This window comes from Podarcis tiliguerta (genome assembly GCF_965153285.1).
Source record: "Podarcis tiliguerta genome assembly, chromosome: W".
In the NCBI taxonomy this organism is placed as follows: domain Eukaryota; kingdom Metazoa; phylum Chordata; class Lepidosauria; order Squamata; family Lacertidae; genus Podarcis; species Podarcis tiliguerta.
In genome coordinates, this window is record NC_139552.1 from 9751262 (window position 1) to 9774919 (window position 23658).

The window sequence follows — 23658 nt, forward strand, 5'->3', positions numbered from 1 at the left end:
TCTCTGCAATTTGTTTTAACATTAGTTCTCCCACTTCTCAGACTCGGGATGGTTCAGGAGAAGCTTGGGATTTAAGTCCCTGTTTTGGGAGTACTTTGGTGGCTGTACCAATTATGTTTGGATTTACTTTGGGCTTTATTGGTCCTTTGTTGTGGCATTCTTCTACACAATCCTCTCTCTGCACAGCCGGCCCTTCAGTGCAGGAGGGAGGAGTTTCAGTTTCCTGCTGATTCTCACTCGGCTTGACTTTACCCTTATTCTTGAAGGGCCGAGAGCTTTTTGTTTGGGCTCCCTTTAGGGTTGCTCTTTTAGAGAGAGAGGTCTTAGATCACTCCGATAAAAGCCTAGTGTTCTACAGCCACTCCTGGTCGTCACCTTTATTTATCTTGTAAAGGACAAGTTGGTAAAAATCTCACCTCGGTTCATTGGCTCCGTCGGGTGTTGCAGGAGGGTTCTCCGCGGGACTACTTCCCAGGTAGGCAGGTCTTCAAAGTGTTAGAAAAACTCCTAACTCCGGTGCTTTGTGAAATAATGAATGAGATTCTAAGAGGATTCTAAGAGGAGGAGGAAGAAACCAGATTCCTTCAGTTTCAGCCGCTCCTTGTTTCTCGGCGTTCTCCGTCGGTAAAGCCTTTTGTCCCTCTCTTCAGTGAGGCATTTAGAGAACCAGCAGTTTATCAGCATCGTCAATAAAACAATAAAACAATAAAACGTTAGCTAAGAAAAACAGGGGCAGTGGTGAGGTGATAAGGCAGCCAATAAATCATTAAAACTGTAAAATTTAGGGTCCGAGAAGGCTAAAAAAACTACTTAAAATCTTAATTAAAAGCAGGCGAACCTGACTATGCTGCTATCTCCGTCGCCATCTCGCCATCTTCAATATAAGGTCAGAAATTACGAAGAATGCAGCTGTTATTTAAATCTTTAATATAAGTTATAAGAACACGAATCACAGTAATATAAGAACTGGATAAACACATTGAGAGCATAAACACATTGAGAGGATAAACACACAGAGCACGGGAAAGCACTAATTAAATTTTCTAAATCTGGAAATAATTGGAATTAATTTGATATTAATTGGTATTTGTATAATTGGGGGAAGATAATAAAAAAATGTTGTTGCTTTTTAAAAAAATTAAAACAGAACTCCACTCTGGACTTGTGTAGGCCTTTTCGTCTCCTGAAGATGTTCTGCAAGGCAGCAGAGGTTTAGGATCAGAGTTTTCCTTCTCCTAGATGGGCTACCTTCCCAGGTTGACGAGCCCCATCTGACCCTCACTTCCCTCTACAGCACATGCAGAAATTGCCTTCTTGACCATTGGACCTACTATTTGTCTTGTCCGCTCAATCTGTTGCAGCCTGTCTCTGCATGCAAGGGAAGTCCCTTACTCACTCTGGGTTTGAGACCCATCAGCTACCCTTACCTCATTTAGCTGGCCAGTGAAAGCCTCCTTTACTTTGGATCACATCAGCACTTTACATTCTTGGCACAATTTGAATTCCAACAGATATTGGGGAAGTTGAAGTCTCCCATGACTACTATACCTCTCTACCTCTCTTTTAAATTGGAACCAGTGAAGGCAGTGAATGTCCTGTGTGAGTGTCTGGAGGCGGCTGGAGGATGGATGGCGGCTAACAGATTAAGGTTGAATCCTGACAAGACAGAAGTACTGTTTCGGGGAGGCAAGGGGCAGGCGGGTGTCAGGGAACTGCCATCGGCAGCACCGGAGGTGCCAAGGCTCTCTGAGGTAAAGGGAGACGTAACACCTGAAGAAGGAACCAGTAGGGGGCGAACAGGAATGTCAAGGGAAGGAGAGTCGGAGGAATGGCTCAGAGATGCTTCCAGTGAAAATAGTGGGGATGTCTCAGAACCTCCTATAGGGACACCCGTTCTTCGCCGGAAACTGTCACGTAGAGAGGCCAGAAGACGTGTTTCCGTTAAGGAGCTTTTATGTTGGAAACGTTTCCGAAAGCAACCACTTTCGGATTCTGCTAGCGACTGACGCAGCCATGCTGGAGGGGCTCCGTCACAGGCAGAGGTTTGAGAAGCTGTTCAAACTCTGAGGGATTGCAATTTACACACAAGCAGCTCTTCATCCCATCACAGCAATCCGAAAGTCATCGACAGCTAGCTTGTGCCAGGGAGAGGCATCATGAGCGAACCAGCAGGAACCGGAGGGGCAGCTGGAGGAGGTCCAAGCCTGGAGGAAAGGTACAGGACGTTGGAGATCCAGCTTGCCTTGCAAACGGCGAGGCTGGAGGAGAGGAGGGCTCAGGATGCAGAAAGGGGGAAGGAGAAAACCACCCCGCTCACCAGAAAGATGCCAGGATTGGTGCAGAAATTTGGGGGGGACCCCAGGAACTACCATGCCTTTAGGACAGAGATGCAATATGCTCTCAATCTGCAATTTGATGACTTCCCTGATGAGGAATCGCGAGTGGCTTTTGTAATTAGCCATCTCGAATCAGGGGCGAAGGACTGGGTTAGACCCTTGATGGCAGCAAATAATGAGATCCTAAAGGACGCGATGAAGTTTTTTCGTGCCATGGACCTGATGTTTTCCAGTGACATTGAGCAGGGAGGGGTGCGAAGGCAGTTAATGGCTTGCAAACAGGGAAACAGGACTGTCCGTGAGTACTGGACTGAGTTCACTATGTTGATTCATCGATTGGGGTGGGACTTGTCTTCTGAGCCCATTCAAATGCTTTTCGAAGAAGGTCTGTCTTCGTCCTTGAAAGATGAACTTTCCCGGAACCCCAGAGCAGAGTCTATGGACCAGCTGACTAAAGCCGCGCTAGCCATAGGAGCGCGCCAGGAAGCGAGGGCTTTGGAGAAGCGGGAGGGGAAAGGAGAACGTTGGAGGGAGCTCCGCATTCCAGACATTCCAGAGCAGCCTTTCCCGCCGGCAGAGCCGATGGAAGTGGGAACAGCGCGTGCGCGCACAGTTTCAAACATCGGTGAAGGGCGGAAGAAGGAGGGAAAGGGCGGGAAGAAATGCTATCTCTGCCAACAGCCAGGACACTTTGCCAGAGTCTGTCCACGGAGAAAGGAATGGCAAGGCATGGCAGGAGCTGTTGGGGGAGAGGAGGAGGAAAGCACAGAGCAAGTAAAAGCCAACGCCTGGCTGCCGTCGGGGCACAGCAGCCAGGCTCAAAAGCAGTGAGAGTGCCCGCACCAGAACCTCCCAGACCTGCTCTAGTGATAGAGGTGTTGCTAGAGCTGCCAAACGGACACCCCCTACAGATCAAGGCCCTGCTGGATTCAGGCAGCTCCTGTAATTTCATGAGTAAGGAGTTCGCAGCTGAGCACCAGATACAAACCCTCCCCTTAAGTAAACCCCTGCAGGTGACCACGATTGACGGCAGAGAGCTGTTGGGAGAAGTGAACCAACAGACAGTCCCCATGATAATGAGGGTGGCAAGACACACCGAGAGGATAGCGTTTAATGTGGCCACCTTGGGAGGAGCTCCCATCATTTTGGGGATGAGCTGGCTGGCACTACACGATCCTCTAGTGGGCTGGCACCAGAGGGTGGTCTCCTTTGGGTCAGCGCATTGCCTGGAACACTGCAAGCAGGGGAAGGATCCAGGGGGAGCCAAGCTCACCTTAGCTGGGATGGAGGTAATGAAGCAAGGGGAGGTGCCTCCGCAATATGCAGATCTGAGCAACGTATTTAGCGAAAGGGAAGCGGACAAACTGCCGCCGCATAGACCCTTTGACTGTCAAATCAACCTACTCCCTGGGGCTCAACTCCCAGTGGGCAAGCTGTACGCCATGTCAGACAGGGAGATGCAGGAGCTGAGGGAGTTCATTGACAAAAACCTGAAGAGGGGTTTCATCAGAGAGTCCCGAGCGGTGGGGGGCAGCCCAGTGTTTTTTGTGGACAAAAAAAACACAGATAAGCCGAGACTTGTAGTGGATTTCAGGGCCCTAAACGCCGTGTCGGAACCCCTGGCCTTTCCTATGCCCCGAATTGATGACATTCTGACCAGGGTGAGGAAGGGGAAGATTTTTACAAAACTGGACCTGCGGGGGGCGTATAATCTGATACGAATAAGGAAGGGGGATGAATGGAAGACCACCATGTTCACCCCTTTGGGAGCATTTGAATACCTCGTAATGCCCTTCGGTCTCCAAGCCGGCTCCGCATGTTTTCAAAGTTTTATCAACCACGTCCTGGGGCCGTTGCTCTACAAGAATTGTGTGGCCTTTTTGGATGACGTGTTGGTGTATTCGGAAAATGAAGAGCAGCATGTGAGGGACGTGAGAGAAGTGTTGGGGCGGCTGCAAGCCAATCAGCTGTGGGTGAAGCTGGAGAAGTGCCAGTTTCATGCCAAGGAGGTGGAATTCCTGGGGTACCGCCTGTCAGACCAAGGATTGGCCATGGATCCAGGCAAGGTCCAGGCGGTGCTGGAATGGAAGACACCGAAAACCAAGAAGGATGTGCAAAGATTCCTGGGGTTTGGGAACTTTTATCGGAAGTTCATCAAGAATTTTGCACACTTGACGGCGCCCATCACCGACTGCCTCAGTAGCAAGAAGAAATTTGTTTGGACGGCGGAGGCGGAGAGAGCTTTTGAAGAACTGAAAAGGGCTTTCGCTTCGGAAGAACAACTTCTGCATGTGGACCTACAGAAGCCCATGAGAGTGGAGACAGACGCGTCAGACAGAGCGGTGGGGGCTGTGCTTCTTCAGCCGGGAAGAAATACGTCGGAGTGGAGACCGTGTGCCTTTTTCTCGAGGAAGCTGAATAAGTCCGAGCGGAACTACACGGTGTATGACAGGGAACTACTTGCCATTCACGAAGCGTTCCGGAGGTGGAGACATTTATTGATTGGGGCACAACACAAGGTGCAAGTGTGCACCGACCACAAGAATTTGGAGTATTGGAGAACAGCTCGAGTACTCAACCAACGACAAGTGAGATGGGCACAGGAATTTTCCAAATTCCACTTCGAGATTTGTTATGTACCAGGCCCAGAGAACGTCAGGGCGGACGCTCTCTCACGCAAACCAGAGTACTTGGAAGGGGAGGGGGCAAGCGAAGAAAGACATGTCATTCCTGAGGACCGCTGGGTGTGTGGGGCGGCGCTGGTGGGGAGACGAGAGCTGGTAGAAGAAACGGAAACTGACGAATATGCCCAAAGTAAGCTCAGAGGCCTCAGGGGAGAGGGTGAGAGCCCGGAGGGTTTTGAAGAAAGAAATGGGGCATTGTATTACAAAGGGGCACTGTATATACCAGAAGGTGAATTGAGAGGGAGGGTACTCAAGCAGTTGCATGATAGTCCCACGGCGGGACATTTTGGACAACACAAGACCATGTGGATGGTCACCAGGGAGTTTTGGTGGCCCAAGGTGAGGGAAGATGTAAAGGAGTATGTAAGAGGGTGTGACCAATGCCAGAGGGCCAAGGGGGAAAGAAGGGCGCCGGCAGGGTTATTGGAACCACTACCCACGCCAGAACGGCCTTGGGAGGCGGTATCAATAGATTTTATGACGGATCTGCCCAAATCCAAAGGGAAGACGGCCATCATGGTAGTAGTGGACCTGTTAACTAAGATGTGCCACTTTGTAGCATGTTCACATGCAGTCACAGCGGAAGAAACAGCGAAGTTGTTTGTAGAACACATCTTCCGGCTGCATGGCGCCCCCTTGAGGGTTGTCTCGGACCGCGGGAAACAATTTACTTCCAGGTTCTGGAGGAAGCTCATGAGCTTGCTGCACGTGGAGGTCAATTTTTCGACGGCCCGGCATCCTGAAACCAACGGGCAGGCGGAAAGAGCAAATGGCATCCTCCAACAATATCTGAGGTGTTATGTCAATGACAGAGGGAATGATTGGGTCAAAAAGCTGGCGCTGGCAGAATTTGCCTACAACAATGCGGAGCATGTGTCCACAGGGATGAGTCCCTTTTTGGCCAATTACGGGTGTCACCCCAGGGCATTCCCGGGGGAGGGAGGCGAGAGATGGAGCGTCCCAGCGGCCGAACATTTTGTAGAAGAGATGGAAGCGATCCATCGTCAGCTTCAGCTCAACTTAGAAAGGGCCAAGGCTCAATATAAGAAGCAGGCAGACAAGAACAGGAGGGAAGGTGAAACCATAAGGGTGGGGGATCAGGTGTGGTTGTCCACCCAAGGGTTGCCGTTCAAAGGGGGTTGTAAGAAATTAAGACCCAAGAGATTGGGACCCTTTGAGGTCATTCAGCAGGTCAACCCAGTGGCTTTCAAACTCCGGTTACCCAACCACATGAAATTGCATCCAGTGTTCCACAGGTCATTACTGTCACCGTACAAGGGGGGAGGTGAAGGGGAGCATACCAGGGGACCAGTCTTGGAAGAGAGGGAGAGCAGTAACCATGTAGCGGAAATCCTCGATTCCAGGTGGAAGGGCAATCAGGTGGAGTATTTAGTGGCGTGGGAAGGGGAACCGGAGTCAGAAAACACTTGGGTGACAGCAGAGGAGGTCAATGACGAGGTTTTAACAGAAACGTTCCACCAAAGATTCCCGAGGAAACCACAGCCGGCAGCAAGGTTTAGGAGGGAGTATTTCGGCACCACAGACGAGGAAGAGGAACTGGAAGGATTCGCGGAGTCGGAGTTGGAAGAAGGAACGGACTCAGACGACGAGGAGTACCGAGAGACTAGGAACCGCAACAAGTGGAGAAAGGTGTTCGAAACCTCAGACGATGAGGAAGGTTCCTTCCGGGGTTTTACCCCCTCCCAAACTGTAGGGGAGGAGACGGGAGAGGGTGAAGGGGGCCCTGGAGGGGAGGTGGATGTCAGGGAACTGCCATCGGCAGCACCGGAGGTGCCAAGGCTCTCTGAGGTAAAGGGAGACGTAACACCTGAAGAAGGAACCAGTAGGGGGCGAACAGGAATGTCAAGGGAAGGAGAGTCGGAGGAATGGCTCAGAGATGCTTCCAGTGAAAATAGTGGGGATGTCTCAGAACCTCCTATAGGGACACCCGTTCTTCGCCGGAAACTGTCACGTAGAGAGGCCAGAAGACGTGTTTCCGTTAAGGAGCTTTTATGTTGGAAACGTTTCCGAAAGCAACCACTTTCGGATTCTGCTAGCGACTGACGCAGCCATGCTGGAGGGGCTCCGTCACAGGCAGAGGTTTGAGAAGCTGTTCAAACTCTGAGGGATTGCAATTTACACACAAGCAGCTCTTCATCCCATCACAGCGGGTGTGGGGGACCTTTCTGGTCTTGAACAGGGTAACCGTGCCCCTGAAGGACTAGGTGAGCAGCCTGGGAGTCTTTTACTTTTTCATCCTTAACCTCCCATTCCAATAATGTTCCATACATTCTTGAGAGCACCTTGTTCTTATTTTGTAATAACTCTGTCTAGTAATGAGATTTCATTTTTAAAACCGTTTTCCTTGTCTGCCTTAAACACTTCGTTTAGTTGGTGATACTGAATCCACCCTGTTAGGTGATGCCTTATTTCCTCGTACTCTTTTAATATCAAATTACTATCTTTTTCTTTTAGTAAATCCTTATATGTAGCCCAATTTAATTCCATGTTTTTCTTTTTTACCGTTATCGCTTCTAAGGGTGAAATCCACCAGGGTGTCTTAGGCTCCAGTAATTCTTTGTATTTTACCCATACTCTATATATCAATTTTCTTATGATAGTATTAAGAAATCCCCTGTGGACCTTCACCTTTTTGTATCCTAAATACTCATGCCACCCATAGCAGTTATTAAACCCTTCTAGGTCTAATAAGTCCCCGTCTTGTAATATTATCCACTCTTTTAAGTCTCTGACCCACTCTTAAACCTTTAATTTCTTGATTGCATCTTATTATTTACGCTAATACTTCTAAAATAATCATTGTTTAATAAAGATACTGGTCTGAAATTCTTTGGGTATGGGGTTCCTTGATCCTGTTTGGGGATTAGTGTTATATATGCTTTTTCCCATGAAGATGGAATTTCTTCCCCTTGAAGAATTCGGTTCATTACCTCCATCAATGCCAATGTTCCTTGGAATACTTTGTAATACACCAAGGATAGTCCATCAGGTCCTGGCGATTTCCCTAATTTGGCTTGGTTCACTGCCGTATTGACCTCCAGCAAGGTTATCAGTGCATTGAGATTTTTGATTTGTTATTGGAGAGGTGTGGTGAATTAGATTCTAGGATGTACCGGTAGTTCTCTATTTTGGAAACTACAACTAATCCAGAATGCGGCAGCTCTTCTTGTGACTGGGAGTGGCTGCCAGGACCATATAACACCGGTCCTAAAGGATCTTCACTGGCTCCCAGTACGATTCCAAGCACAATTCAAAGTGTTGCTGCTGACCTTTAAAGTCCTAAATGACCTTATCCCAGTATACCTGAAGGAGCGTCTCCACCCCCATCATTCAGCCCGGACACTGAGGTCCTCTTCCAAGGGTCTTCTGCTGGTTCCCTCACTGCGAAAAGTGAAGTTAAAGGGAACCAGTCAGAAGGCCTTCTCAGTAGGTGGTGCCTTCCTGTAGAATGTCCTCCCTTCAGATGTCAAGGAGATAAAGATCTACACAACTTCTAGAAGACATCTGAAGGCAGCCCTGTGTCAGGAAGTTTTTAGTGTTTTACTATGTTTTTATATATGCTGTAAGCCACCCAGAGTGACTGGGCAGGGTATAAATAATAAAATTATTATTATTATTATTATTATTATTATTTGTTTGGTAATCTGCTCTAGTCATCCAAGTCTTCAGTCTGGCTTGGTGGTCTATAGCAGACACCCAAAATAAGGTCACTGTAGTTTCTCTCTCCTACAAGTTTTACCCATATACCCTCCTGATCAGGTTTGTGAGAGTCTTAGCAAACACATTTTTGCAAACCACTGTGAGATGCAGCTCAATCTCTTGCCAGAAGTCCTTGCTTAAGAAAGTGGAGACCATGATCCAAGAAGCCAAACCCTTCCTGATGACACCACCTGTGCAGCCAGTGGTTTACCTCCAGTATTTCCCTCTCTCTTCCTGGGCCACAACCTTCAACAGGAAGGAGTGATGAAAAGACCACCTGTGCCCCAAGGCTCCTATTATACGTATAAACAAAAGTATTCAAAGACTCCGCCCAATATTTCTCAGGGAGATTGGCATCATGCAACAAGGTTTTTAGGCCTTGCAGCAAAGTTTGGGTTGCCCACTCGCAAATTCCATTCTCCCATGGAGATCTGGGACTTGAGAGGTCGTGCTGGAGTCCCTTCTCAGTCAGGAAAGCTTCAAACTGCTGAGAAGTGAATTCACCACCTCGATCAGTAAACAAACAGCCAATGAGTTTACTGTGAGCATTCTCCAACCAAGCACAGAACGCCTTGAACCTAGGAAAGACTTCTGACTTCTGCTGGAGCATAAACACATGAATGTACCTGGAAAAAGAATCAGTTAAAACCATGAAGTACCTTGCTCCACCCAAAGAGGGAGCAAGTGGACCAACCAGGTCTGCGTGGACTAGCTGGTATGGTTTGGAAGCCTGCCTGCTAGACTCCTTGCCTTTTGGAGCAACCTTCACCTTGTTCTCTGCACAAGATACACATTTCATGTGAAACTTACAGGGCTTGATGTTCAAACCCTGAACCAACTCAGGCATCTTGGCCAGTGCCTGCCAAGACATGTGACCAAATCTTCGGTGCACCTCGTGAATACATCCTGCATGAAGAACTTTGTTAGTTTGTGCAACACAACAAGATTCAACATTAGACACACCAACAGCTTTGTCATCATAAGTTATCAAGAACAAGCCATCAACAAACTTTGCATGCAAAATGTCCTCTTTGCCCTTCCTGATGACACAGATGCCCTTGAAAGAAATCTCAAAGTCTTGCTCAGTCAGCTGTGGGATGCTGAGCAAATTGTCTGCAGAATCTGGAACAAAAAGTACTTTGCTGATGATTGTATGCAGACTTGCCAGTTTCACTGCCCCGACTCCTGCAACTCTCAGAGTCTTACCATCAGCCTGCTGAATTTCCCCATCCTGAGGTGTGAAGGAAATAAACAGATGCCGATCCTTCGCTATGTGCGTCAACGCTCCTGAATCCACAACCAATCTGCTTTTGGCCTTTGGAGAAGCAGTTCCAGCAAACAAAGCCTTGTTTTTCACCAGCTTGGGTTTCTTGCCCCCCTGCTTCTGGCCATCTGCAGGCTTCTTCTTTTGCTTCCCTCCAGCCTTTGGGCAATGACATTGTAAGTGACCCTGATTTCCACAGTTCCAGCACTTCACAGCTGCCAACGCCTTGGCTCCCCCTGGAGGCTGGAATGCTCTCCCACACACTGCTCCCCCTGAAGCACACAAGCTGGTTCAGCTGCATTCCTCCAATCACATTCATTTTGCAAGGTCACCAAAACTTTTGAAGCAGTGAGCTCCTGCGCAGGAAGAGTTGCCAGCTGGCTCGCTACAGCTCGGCAGCTCACATCTAAAGAATCCAGGATAAGGATTGCAAACAGAGATTCTGGCATGCTGAAACCTCTTTGAGTCAATTCCTGTCTGAGGTTCTGTAACTCTAGGACATGACTTCTGAGGCCCCCCCCCCCCGGCTCCAAACACTTCTTGTGCAGCTTTTTGAAGTAAAGCAACACAGACCTAGCTTCTTGTTGGAGATGTGAGGCCTGAAGCCCACGTCTCACGCGAGATGGTCTTGTCAGCCAGGGTAATTAACTCTTCTGGAGCTACTGAGAGCAGAATTATCCCCATGGCTCTTGAATCTTGTACAACCCATGCATCAATCAGAGGTGCTTGGGGGTCCTCAGAAACAGTGTGCCACACACCAAGCCTTCTCGACTGGCCTTGCAGTACCTTGCCCAGGTCTGATAACTGTGGCCATTAAGCTTTGGGCACGGAACCCCACCTGAGGCTTGTAAAAGATCCATTCCTGCTCTTCACGCAAGCCTTGGAACTGGATACAATTTACAATCAGCCTTATCTTAAGCACGTCGTAAATCAGACATAGCATGCTTCTCTCTCCGGCCTAATTGGTTCTTGGCACAGACTTCATCAGGCAGGCATCAGACAGGCCCCCAGCTGGCTCCAGCCACCAGTTGGCAGCCGGTCTCCCTTGGAACAGCATCAAACAGTGACACAAGCCTCAGATACGTTTAGAGACCCATGCACGCTCTGTCAGCAGAGTGTGTAAATCACCTCACAGCAGAAGAGGCAGACAGAGAGATGTGCAAGCATAATGTACAGCATTTATTCAGCATAGTTCAGGAACAAAGGAAAACATGTCTGCATCCCTTTGTGTCCAGCAAAACAGCAAAGCAAAAGCTATATGCAAATGGAAGTTCCCAGCGAGTGCTGAAAGTAAACAGGCATGTGACACACAACAGCCTGTTCCTGAATGGGGCAACTGTGCCCCTGAAGGACCAGGTGCGCAGCCTGGGAGTCATTTTGGACTCACAGCTGTCCATGGAGTCCCAGGTTAATTCTATGTCCAGGGCGGCTGTCTACCAGCTCCACCTGGTACGCAGGCTGAGACCCTACCTGCCTGCGCACTGTCCCACCAGAGTTATACATGATCTGGTTATCTCCTGCTTGGACTACTGCAATGCGCTCTATGTGGAACTACCTTTGAAGGTGACTTGGAAACTACAACTAATCCAGAATGCAGCAGCTAGACTGGTGACTGGGAGTGGCTGCCGAGACCATATAACACTGGCTCTGAAAGATGTACCTTGGCTCTCAGTATGTTTCCCAATACAATTCAAAGTGTTGGTGCTGACCTTTAAATCCCTAAACACCCTTGGCCCAGTATACCTGAAGGAGCGTCTCCACCCCCATCATCCAGCATGAACACAGAGAACCAGCACCGAGGGCCTTCTGGCGGTTCCCACTGCGAGAAGTGAAGTGACAGGGAACCAGACAGAGAGCCTTCTCAGTAGTGGCGCCCTGTGGAGCGCCCTCCCATCAGATGTCAAGGAGATGAGTAACTATATTACCATAGAATCATAGAATCATAGAGTTGGAATAGACCACAAGGGAAATCGAGTCCAACCCCCTGCCAAGCAGGAAACACCATCAGAGCACTCCTGACATATGGTTGTCAAGCCTCTGCTTAAAGACCTCCAAAGAAGGAGACTCCACCACACTCCTTGGCAGCAAATTCCACTGTCGAACAGCTCTTACTGTCAGGAAGTTCTTCCTAATGTTTAGGTGGAATCTTCTTTCTTGTAGTTTGGATCCATTGCTCCGTGTCCGCTTCTCTGGAGCAGCAGAAAACAACCTTTCTCCCTCCTCTATGTGACATCCTTTTATATATTTGAACATGGCTATCATATCACCCCTTAACCTCCTCTTCTCCAGGCTAAACATGCCCAGCTCCCTTAGCCGTTCCTCATAAGGCATCGTTTCCAGGCCTTTGACCATTTTGGTTGCCCTCCTCTGGACACGTTCTAGTTTGTCAGTGTCCTTCTTGAACTGTGGTGCCCAGAACTGGACACAGTACTCCAGGTGAGGTCTGACCAGAGCAGAATACAGTGGCACTATTACTTCCCTTGATCTAGATGCTATACTCCTATTGATGCAGCCCAGAATTGCATTGGCTTTTTTAGCTGCCGCGTCACACTGTTGGCTCATGTCAAGTTTGTGGTCAACCAAGACTCCTAGATCCTTTTCACATGTACTGCTCTCAAGCCAGGTGTCACCCATCTTGTATTTGTGCCTCTCATTTTTTTTGCCTAAGTGCAATACTTTACATTTCTCCCTGTTAAAGTTCATCTTGTTTGTTTTGGCCCAGTTCTCTAATCTGTCCAGGTCGTTTTGAAGTGTGATCCTGTCCTCTGGGGTGTTAGCCACCCCTCCCAGTTTGGTGTCATCTGCAAATTTGATCAGGATGCCCTTGAGTCCATCATCCAAGTCATTGATAAAGATGTTGAATAAGACCGGGCCCAAGACAGAACCCTGTGGCACCCCACTAGTCACTCTTCTCCAGGATGAAGAGGAACCATTGATGAGCACCCTTTGGGTTCGGTCAGTCAGCCAGTTACAAATCCACTGAGTGGTCATAGTCAAGACCACATTTTACCAGCTTCTTTACAAGAATACCATGGGGCACCTTGTCAAATGCCTTGCTGAAATCAAGGTAGGCTACATCCACTGCGTTCCCTTCATCTACCAGGCTTGTAATTCTGTCAAAAAACGAGATCAGGTTAGTCTGACATGACTTATTTTTCAGAAATCCATGCTGACTATTGGTGATCACAGCATTCCTTTCTAGGTGCTCACAGACTGTTTGCTTAATGATCTGCTCCAGAATCTTCCCTGGTATTGATGCCAGACTGACTGGGCGGTAATTATTTGGGTCCTCTCTTTTCCCCTTTTTGAAAATAGGGACAACATTTGCCCTCCTCCAGTCTGCCAGGATTTCGCCTGTTCTCCAGGAATTCTCAAAGATGACTGCAAGTGGTTCTGAGATCACATCTGCCAGTTGTCTTGTGTGTGTGATTCTTGTGGCCGATTAGCTGCTTTCCCTGGTCTAAGGTCAGAGGGGGCAGGGTTTCTGTTGAGGCAGGTTATTAGCTGTGGGAGGAGCTTATCAGTGTTTGCAGGGCAGTTTGAACCATCTTTTAGATTTAGGGGAGGTAGTCTCAAGCCCAACGACACATTCTCAAGATGGAGGGGGAGGGAACAGCTGCAGTCGCCTGCGGTTCCTGCGCAATGTTTGCCATCTTGCCAAAGGTTGCAGGCAGCTTTACGTGCAGCAATTGCATGTTGATTGCCCTCCTAAAAGACAAAGTCCAGCAACTGGAGGAACGTGTAGCTACGCTCCAAAGAATTAGAGAGCTGGAGCTCTTCTTGGAAGCAACAGAGCACACCGTCTCCACCAAGGAGGAGACAGGGGACTCCCCTGAGAAGGAGGCTAGTTCACCAACACAGGAGCCCGATATGTGGAGAAACGTGACTCAAAGAAGTAGGAGGCCCAGGGTTCGCTCTGATTGTCTAGAAATACACAATCGCTTTGAGGTCCTCTCCCCTAGCATGGAAGACGAAGAGCAGACTCCATTTGAGGATCTCTCCCTCATTACAGTCGATCACGTATATGAAGATGAGCAGCAAAGTCAGTCCTCAGGGAATGTGCAGGCGACCTTGGAACGGACCGCTCACGGAAGAACCCTGACCAAACCTAAGAGAAGGCGTGTAGTGGTGATAGGGGATTCCTTACTGAGGGGAACAGAAGCAGTGATCTGTGGGCCTGACAAGATGTCTCGGGAAGTGTGCTGTCTCCCCGGGGCTAAGATCCAAGATGTAACTGAACGACTGCAAGGAATCATAAAACCCACTGACAAATACCCCTTCCTCTTGGTTCATGTGGGAACCAATGACACTGCAAGCAATAGCCTCCAGAAGATCAAAAGAGACTACGAGGCTCTGGGCAGGAAATTGAAGCAATTAAATGCACAAATCGTCATCTCATCTGTCCTCCCAGTTGAACGACGTGGCCCAGGGAGAGAGAGGAAAATAGTGGAAGTAAACAGCTGGCTTCGCAAATGGTGTAAACAGGAACGGTTTGGATTCTTAGATCACGGACTGCAGTTTCTTGAGGATGGACTTCTGGCAAGCGATGGGCTGCACCTCACAACGGTTGGGAGGAATGTTTTTGCCAAAAAACTAAGAAACCTCATCAGGAGGGCTTTAAACTGACTAATGCGGGGGAGGGAGACAGTGCTCCTGAAGGTAGGAGTCTATTAATTGATGAAGATGATCATCCAAATGTCATAGACCAAATGGAGCAAACAGCAAGCAGACCTAGTGGTGGGAGGAAAAAATCCTTAAATAAGAGACACGGGGGAATGACTAATGGACTTCAATGTCTGTACACTAATGCACAAAGCATGGGAAATAAACAAGATGAGCTTGAGCTCTTGGTACAGCAAACTAAATATGACATAATAGGCATCACTGAAACCTGGTGGGATAAGTCCCACGATTGGAATGTAAAAATGGAGGGATACAATCTATTTCAGAGAAACAGACCAGACAAGAAAGGAGGAGGAGTGGCGTTATATGTCAGGGATGTGTATACCTGTGAAGAGATCCAAGATTTAGAACCTCAAAGCCAAAGTGAGAGCATTTGGGTCAAAATTAAGGGAGAGAAGAATAACAGTGACCTCATTGTGGGAGTTTACTATAGATCCCCAAGCCAAACGGAGGACATAGATGATGCCTTCCTGGAACAGATGGCCAAGCATGCAAAAGGAAGGGAGATAGTAGTAATGGGGGACTTCAATTACCCAGATATTTGTTGGATGTCAAACTCAGCCAAGAGCATAAGGTCAAACAGATTCCTCACTGGCCTTGCAGACAACTTCATTGTCCAGAAAGTGGGAGAAGCAACAAGAGGAACAGCCATTTTAGATCTGGTCCTAACCAATGTCGATGACCTGGTTAATGGGGTAGAAGTGGAAGGATCATTAGGTGCAAGTGATCATGCTCTTCTGAAGTTTACTATACAACGGAAAGGAGCAGCCAAGCATACTAGGACTCAATTTCTTGACTTTAAGAAAGCCGACTTCATAAAACTTAGGGAAGTGCTGGGTGAGATCCCATGGACAGGAATACTAAAAGGAAAGGGAGTTCATGATGGCTGGGAGTTTGTTAAGAGGGAGATAGTAAAAGCACAACTTCAGGCAATACCAATGAGACGGAAACATGGAAGGTGCCTAAAGAAGCCAGGGTGGCTATCTAAAGAACTTTTAACTGAGTTAAGATTAAAAAAGGATGTGTACAAAAAATGGAAAAGGGGGGAAACCACCAAAGAGGAATTCAAACAAATAGCCAGCACGTGTAGACACAAAGTCAGAAAAGCTAAAGCACAGAATGAACTCAGGCTTGCTAGAGAGGTTAAAAGCAACAAAAAAGGCTTCTATGGGTATGTTCGTAGCAAAAGGAAGAACAAAGAAACAGTGGGGTCACTCAGAGGAGAAGATGGTGAAATGCAAACAGGGGACACAGAAAGGGCTGAACTCCTCAATGCCTTCTTTGCCTCAGTCTTCTCCAATAAAGAAAACAATGCCCGACCTGAAGAATTTGGAGGAAATGATTCAGCAGAGGAAACACAGCCCAGAATAACTAAGGAGATAGTACAAGAATACTTGGCTAGTTTAGATGTATTCAAGTCTCCAGGGCCAGATGAACTGCATCCAAGAGTATTAAAAGAACTGGCAGATGTGATCTCAGAACCACTGGCAGTCATCTTTGAGAATTCCTGGAGAACAGGCGAAGTCCTGGCAGACTGGAGGAGGGCAAATGTTGTCCCTATTTTCAAAAAGGGGAAAAGAGAGGACCCAAATAATTACCGCCCAGTCAGTCTAACATCAATACCAGGGAAGATTCTGGAGCAGATCATTAAGCAAACAATCTGTGAGCACCTAGAAAGGAATGCTGTGATCACCAATAGTCAGCATGGATTTCTGAAAAATAAGTCATGTCAGACTAACCTGATCTCATTTTTTGACAGAATTACAAGCCTGGTAGATGAAGGGAACGCAGTGGATGTAGTCTACCTTGATTTCAGCAAGGCATTTGACAAGGTGCCCCATGATATTCTTGTAAAGAAGCTGGTAAAATGCGGTCTTGACTATGCTACCACTCAGTGGATTTGTAACTGGCTGACTGACCGGACGCAAAGGGTGCTCATCAATGGTTCCTCTTCATCCTGGAGAAGAGTGACTAGTGGGGTGCCACAGGGTTCTGTCTTGGGCCCGGTCTTATTCAACATCTTTATCAACGACTTGGATGATGGACTCAAGGGCATCCTGATCAAATTTGCAGATGACACCAAACTGGGAGGGGTGGCTAACACCCCAGAAGACAGGATCACACTTCAAAAAGACCTTGACAGATTAGAGAACTGGGCCAAAACAAACAAGATGAATTTTAACAGGGAGAAATGTAAAGTATTGCACTTGGGCAAAAAAAATGAGAGGCACAAATACAAGATGGGTGACACCTGGCTTGAGAGCAGTACATGTGAAAAGGATCTAGGAGTCTTGGTTGACCACAAACTTAACATGAGCCAACAGTGTGACGCGGCAGCTAAAAAAGCCAATGCAATTCTGGGCTGCATCAATAGGAGTATAGCATCTAGATCAAGGGAAGTTATAGTGCCACTGTATTCTGCTCTGGTCAGACCTCACCTGGAGTACTGTGTCCAGTTCTGGGCACCACAGTTCAAGAAGGACACTGACAAACTAGAACGTGTCCAGAGGAGGGCAACCAAAATGGTCAAAGGCCTGGAAACAATGCCTTATGAGGATCGGCTAAGGGAGCTGGGCATGTTTAGCCTGGAGAAGAGGAGGTTAAGGGGGGATATGATAGCCATGTTCAAATATATAAAAGGATGTCAAATAGAGGAGGGAGAAAGGTTGTTTTCTGCTGCTCCAGAGAAGCGGACACGGAGCAATGGATCCAAACTACAAGAAAGAAGATTCCACCTAAACATTAGGAAGAACTTCCTGACAGTAAGAGCTGTTCGACAGTGGAATTTGCTGCCAAGGAGTGTGGTGGAGTCTCCTTCTTTGGAGGTCTTTAAGCAGAGGCTTGACAACCATATGTCAGGAGTGCTCTGATGGTGTTTCCTGCTTGGCAGGGGGTTGGACTCGATGGCCCTTGTGGTCTCTTCCAACTCTATGATTCTATGATTCTATTCTATGATTCTATGATTCTTGTACTATCTCCTTAGTTATTCTGGGCTGTGTTTCCTCTGCTGAATCATTTGCTCCAAATTCTTCAGGTCGGGCATTGTTTTCTTTATCAGAGAAGACTGAGGCAAAGAAGGCATTGAGGAGTTCAGCCCTTTCTGTGTCCCCTGTTTGCATTTCACCATCTTCTCCTCTGAATGACCCCACTGTTTCTTTGTTCTTCCTTTTGCTACGGACATACCCATAAAAGCCTTTTTTGTTGCTTTTAACCTCTCTAGCAAGCCTGAGTTCATTCTGTGCTTTAGCTTTTCTGACTTTGTGTCTACACGTGCTGGCTATTTGTTTGACTTCCTCTTTGGTGGTTTCCCCCCCTTTCCATTTTTTGTACACATCCTTTTTTAATCTTAACTCAGTTAAAAGTTCTTTAGATAGCCACCCTGGCTTCTTTAGGCACCTTCCATGTTTCCATCTCATTGGTATTGCCTGAAGTTGTGCTTTTACTATCTCCCTCTTAACAAACTCCTAGCCATCATGAACTCCCTTTCCTTTTAGTACTACTGCCCATGGGATCTCACCCAGCACTTCCCTAAGTTTTATGAAGTCGGCTTTCTTAAAGTGAAGAAATTGAGTCCTAGTATGCTTGGCTGCTCCTTTCCGCTGTATAGTAAACTTCAGAAGAGCATGATCACTCGCGCCTAATGATCCTTCCACTTCTACCCCACTAACCAGGTCATCAGCATTGGTTAGGACCAGATCTAAAATGGCTGTTCCTCTTGTTGCTTCTCCCACTTTCTGGACAATGAAGTTGTCTGCAAGGCCAGTGAGGAATCTGTTTGACCTTATGCTCTTGGCTGAGTTTGACATCCAACAAATATCCGGGTAATTGAAGTCCCCCATTACTACTATCTCCCTTCCTTTTGCATGTTTGGCCATCTGTTCCAGGAAGGCATCATCTATGTCCTCCGTTTGGCTTGGGGATCTATAGTAAACTCCCACAATGAGGTCTCTGTTATTCTTCTCTCCCTTAATTTTGACCCAAATGCTCTCACTTTGGCTTTGAGGTTCTAAATCTTGGATCTCATCACAGGTATACACATCCCTGACATATAACGCCACTCCTCCTCCTTTCTTGTCTGGTCTGTTTCTCTGAAATAGATTGTATCCCTCCATTTTTACATTCCAATCGTGGGACTTATCCCACCAGATTTCAGTGATGCCTATTATGTCATATTTAGTTTGCTGTACCAAGAGCTCAAGCTCATTTTGTTTATTTCCCATGCTTTGCGCATTAGTGTACAGACATTGAAGTCCATTAATCACCCCCCCCCCATGTCTCTTATTTAAGGATTTTTTCCTCCCACCACTAGGTCTGCATGCTGTTTGCTCCATTTGGTCTATGACATTTGGATGATCATCTTCATCAATTGATAGACTCCTACCTTCAGGAGCACTGTCTCCCTCCCCCACATTAGTCGGTTTAAAGCCCTCCTGATGAGGTTTCTGAGACTTTTGGCAAAAACATTCCTCCCAACCGTTGTGAGGTGCAGCCCATCGCTTGCCAGAAGTCCATCTTCAAGAAACTGCAGTCCGTGATCTAAGAATCCAAACCGTTCCTGTTTACACCATTTGCGAAGCCAGCTGTTCACTTCCACTATTTTTCCCTCTCTCCCTGGGCCACGTCGTTCAACTGGGAGGACAGATGAGATGACAATTTGTGCATTTAATTGCTTCAATTTCCTGCCCAGAGCCTCGTAGTCTCTTTTGATCTTCTGGAGGCTATTGCAAGCAGTGTCATTGGTTCCCACATGAACCAAGAGGAAGGGGCATTTGTCAGTGGGTTTTATGATTCCTGGCAGTCGTTCAGTTACATCTTGGATCTTAGCCCCGGGGAGACAGCACACTTCCCGAGACATCTTGTCAGGCCCACAGATCACTGCTTCTGTTCCCCTCAGTAGGGAATCCCCTATCACCACTTCACGCCTCCTCTTAGGTTTGGTCGGGGTTCTTCCGTGAGCTGTCCGTTCCAAGGTCGCCTGCACATTCCCTGAGGACTGACTTTGCTGCTAGTCTTCATATACCTGATCGACTGTAATGAGGGAGAGATCCTCAAATGGAGTCTGTTCCTCATCTTCCATGCTAGGGGAGAGGACCTCAAAGCGATTGTGTATTTCTAGACAATCAGAGCGAACCCTGGGCCTCCTACTTCTTTGAGTCACGTTTCTCCATATATCTGGCACCTGTGTTGGTGAACTAGCCTCCTTCTCAGGGGTGTCCCCTGTCTCCTCCTTGGTGGAGAGGGTGTTCTCTGTTGCTTCCAAGAAGAGCTCCAGCTCTCTAATTCTTTGGAGCGTAGCTATACGTTCCTTCAGTTGCTTGACTTTGTCTTCTAAGAGGGCAATCAACATACAATTGTTGCAGGTAAAGCTGCCTGCAACCTTTGGCAAGATGGCAAACATTGCGCAGGAACCGCAGGCGACTGCAGCTGTTCCCTCACCCTCCATCCTGAGAACGTGTCGTTGGGGGTGGCTACAGTTGTCCTCCATCTTAAAAAGCGTGAAGACAGGACAAATACCCCCCCAAAAAAACCTAGGTCTCCCCCAACAAACGTTTGAGACTAGCTCCCCTAAATCTAAAAGATGGATCAAGCTAATCACCTGCCTCAACAGAAACCCTGCCCCCTCTGACCTTTGCACAGGGAGAGCAGCTAATCAGCCTTCTTCAGTAGATATCTGAAGGCAGCCCTGTATAGGGAAGCTTTTTAAGGCTTAATGTTTTACTACGTATTTATATACGCTGGAAGCTGCATATGGAAGGCAGGGTACAAATAAATTATATTATTATTATTATTATTATTATTAATAACTGGAATGCTATTTGTTGTCCAGCCTTCTCGATATTCTCACACATCTTACAAGGACCAGCACATGCAGGGTGTTACCAACCTGACCTACCTTGCTGAGGATTCGGTAAAGGAGCCCAAGGATAGTCTTAGATTTCCCCCTTTTTTTTAAAGAATATTTATTAAGATTTTTACAATGTAATACAAACAGAAAAAAGAAAATAAAAAAGAACAATAACAAACAAAGACAAACACACACACACAAAAATAACAGCATTTAAAAAACAATTTCATCTTTCAAAACAATTCTTACTTTAGCTTGTTTCTTGGACTTCCCCACACCTCCCTCCTTTGTATTCCAATGCTATTGTTCGTTCAGCAAATCCTTTCCCTCTTTACTTTTATCTCAATTTTTATCTTGATATTTTAACTTTACCTTTCCCTCTCTTTAACATTCCATTTTTCCATAATACCTCAAACCTTGTTACTATAAACCCCTTAACTTCAATCCAACATCATTCCATCATTCATTAATTTTACATTGTTTCTGTAAATAGTCTTTAAATTTCTTCCAATCTTCTTCCACCTGCTCTTCTCCCTGGTCTCGGATTCTGCCGGTCATTTCTGCTAATTCCATATAGTCCATCACTTTCATCTGCCATTCTTCCAAAGTGGGTAGTTCTTGTGTCTTCCAATACTTTGCGATGAGTATTCTTGCTGCTGTTGTTGCATACATAAAAAAAGTTCTGTCTTTCTTTGGCACCAATTGGCCAACCATACCCAGGAGAAAGGCCTCTGGTTTCTTCTGGAAGGTATATTTAAATACCTTTTTCAATTCATTATATATCATCCCCCAGAAAGCCTTAATCCTTGGGCACGTCCACCAAAGGTGAAAGAATGTACCTTCAGTTTCCTTACATTTCCAACATTTATTTTCGGGCAAATGATATATTTTAGCTAGCTTGACTGGTGTCATGTACCACCTGTATATCATTTTCATAATATTCTCTCTTAAGGCATTACATGCCGTGAATTTCATACCGGTGGTCCATAACTGTTCCCAGTCAGCCATCATTATGTTATGTCCAACATCTTGTGCCCATTTAATCATAGCAGATTTTACTGTTTCATCCTGCGTATTCCATTTCAACAGCAAGTTATACATTCTTGACAAAATCTTAGTTTTGGGTTCTATAAATTCTGTTTCCAATTTTGATTTTTCCACCTGGAAGCCAACGTTTTTATCCAATTTATATGCCTCCATTATCTGATAGTAATGAAGCCAATCTCACACTTTATTTTTTAACTTCTCAAAGCTCTGCAATTTCAATTTGTCTCCTTCTTGTTCCAAAATTTCCCAATATTTCGGCCACTTGGCCTCCATATTGAGTTTTTTCAAAGCCTTCGCTTCCATTGGTGACAACCACCTTGGGGTTTTATTTTCAAGTAGGTATTTATACCTTATCCAGACATTAAACAGTGCTTTCCTAACAATGTGATTTTTAAACATTCTGTGCACTTTGACCTTTTCATACCATAAATATGCATGCCAACCAAAAACATTGTTAAATCCTTCTAAGTCCAGAATGTCTGTGTTTTCCAGAAGTAGCCATTCTTTCAACCAGCAGAAAGCTGCTGATTCATAGTAAAGTTTCAAGTCTGGCAGGGCAAAGCCTCCTCTTTCCTTTGCGTCAGTCTTTGCAATAGTCTTAGATTTCCCAGTCCCAGGTGGCCCATGGATCAAGCAAACTTTGGGCAATGAAGGCAGCTTCATCACGAAGGTGTAAGCAGTTTCAATAGCTGTCCTTTGATCTTCATTAAGCTCCTTCATGTACGAAGACTGTAGGGCAAAGGAGAGGACAAAGGTGCATCTCTCACCAGAACGGACCGTTCCGAGATTTCTGTGACCTAGTTCACACTAATACAATGCCAAACCATGGCTTAGTGTGAGCATATGGGTTCGCAGAACAGGAGACTGTGATGGCTTTGCTTACAGTATTCTACTGCTGTGAGCTAGGTCTTGGTTTGGGCTACAGCAAGTTTTCCAAACTTAAGCCTGTGGTTTGCCTCACTTAAAGTTTGAACCACATGTCCAAGTCCAGAAGACACATGCAAGCCAAACCATGGTTTAGCTCACAGTAGCAGGACCTCAAGGCGAATCAAGCTAGCCACCATCTCCTCTTTGAGCACCTGCAAGTTTGCACTAAGGCATGGTTTGGTTTAGCATTTTGTGCAAACTGACCCTGCGTTATCTGTCCTCACTTCAGAGGTACAAAAGCCCCAAGGAGTTGGAAGTCTCTCTTCAATGGACCTCTCATTTTGCAGAAAATTGCCACAGGAATGTTATCACAATGTCATTCTCTCCTAAGGCCCAAGTTCAACTTTCAGGAGGAAGAGTGGGATATAAATTGAATAAATAAATGAAGAGGAAGGAGGAGACTGTGGAAGACTGCTGCTGATGTTCATTAGCTTTGTGCCAACCAGATGTTTTGGACTACCAGTCCCATCAGCCCTGGCCAGCACAGCCAATGGTTGGAGGTGATGGGACCTAAGAGATCCTTGTACCTTATCCAAACATTAAACAGTGCTTTCCTAACAATATGGTTATTGAAGGCCCTATGGACCTTGACCTCATCATACCACAGATATGCATGCCAACCAAATACATTATTGAAACCTTCCAAATCCAGAACATCAGAGTTTTCAAGAAGCACCCATTCTTTCAGCCAGCAAAAAGCGGCTGATTCATAATAAAGTTTAAGGTCTGGCAGGGCAAATCCACCTCTTTCTTTAGCATCTGTTAATATCTTAAATTTTATTCGAGGCTTCTTGCCCTGCCAGACGAATTTAGAGATATCTCTCTGCCACTTCTTGAAACAGTCCATTTTATCCAAAATTTGCAATGTTTGGAACAAAAACAGCATCCTTGGCAATACATTCATCTTTATGACAGCAATTCGGCCTAGCAATGATAGTTTCAGGTTTGACCATATTTCTAAATCCTTTTTCACTTCAGACCAGCGTTTTTCATAGTTATCTTTAAATAAGTTGACATTCTTAGAAGTCATGTTAACCCCCAAATATTTCACTTTCTTAACCAATGATAGTCCTGTCTCCTTCTGGAACTTATCTCTCTCCATTGCAGTTAAATTTTTTTCCAGCACTTTTGTTTTCATTTTATTTAACTTAA

General features: G+C 46.4%; 1 protein-coding gene across 1 annotated transcript in view; it reads right to left on the minus strand.

Annotated features, from left to right (window-relative positions):
• The window catches only part of LOC310668790 (uncharacterized protein), a gene marked incomplete at both ends in the record, with an annotated part of 40791 nt that overhangs the window by 8932 nt on the left and 8201 nt on the right, over positions 1 to 23658 (minus strand). Inside the window, 2 exons of the mRNA XM_083422118.1 lie at positions 9947 to 10163; positions 22159 to 22308. Coding sequence (XP_083278244.1) covers positions 9947 to 10163; positions 22159 to 22308 — 367 coding nt within the window. The remainder of the gene's footprint in view (positions 1 to 9946; positions 10164 to 22158; positions 22309 to 23658) is intronic.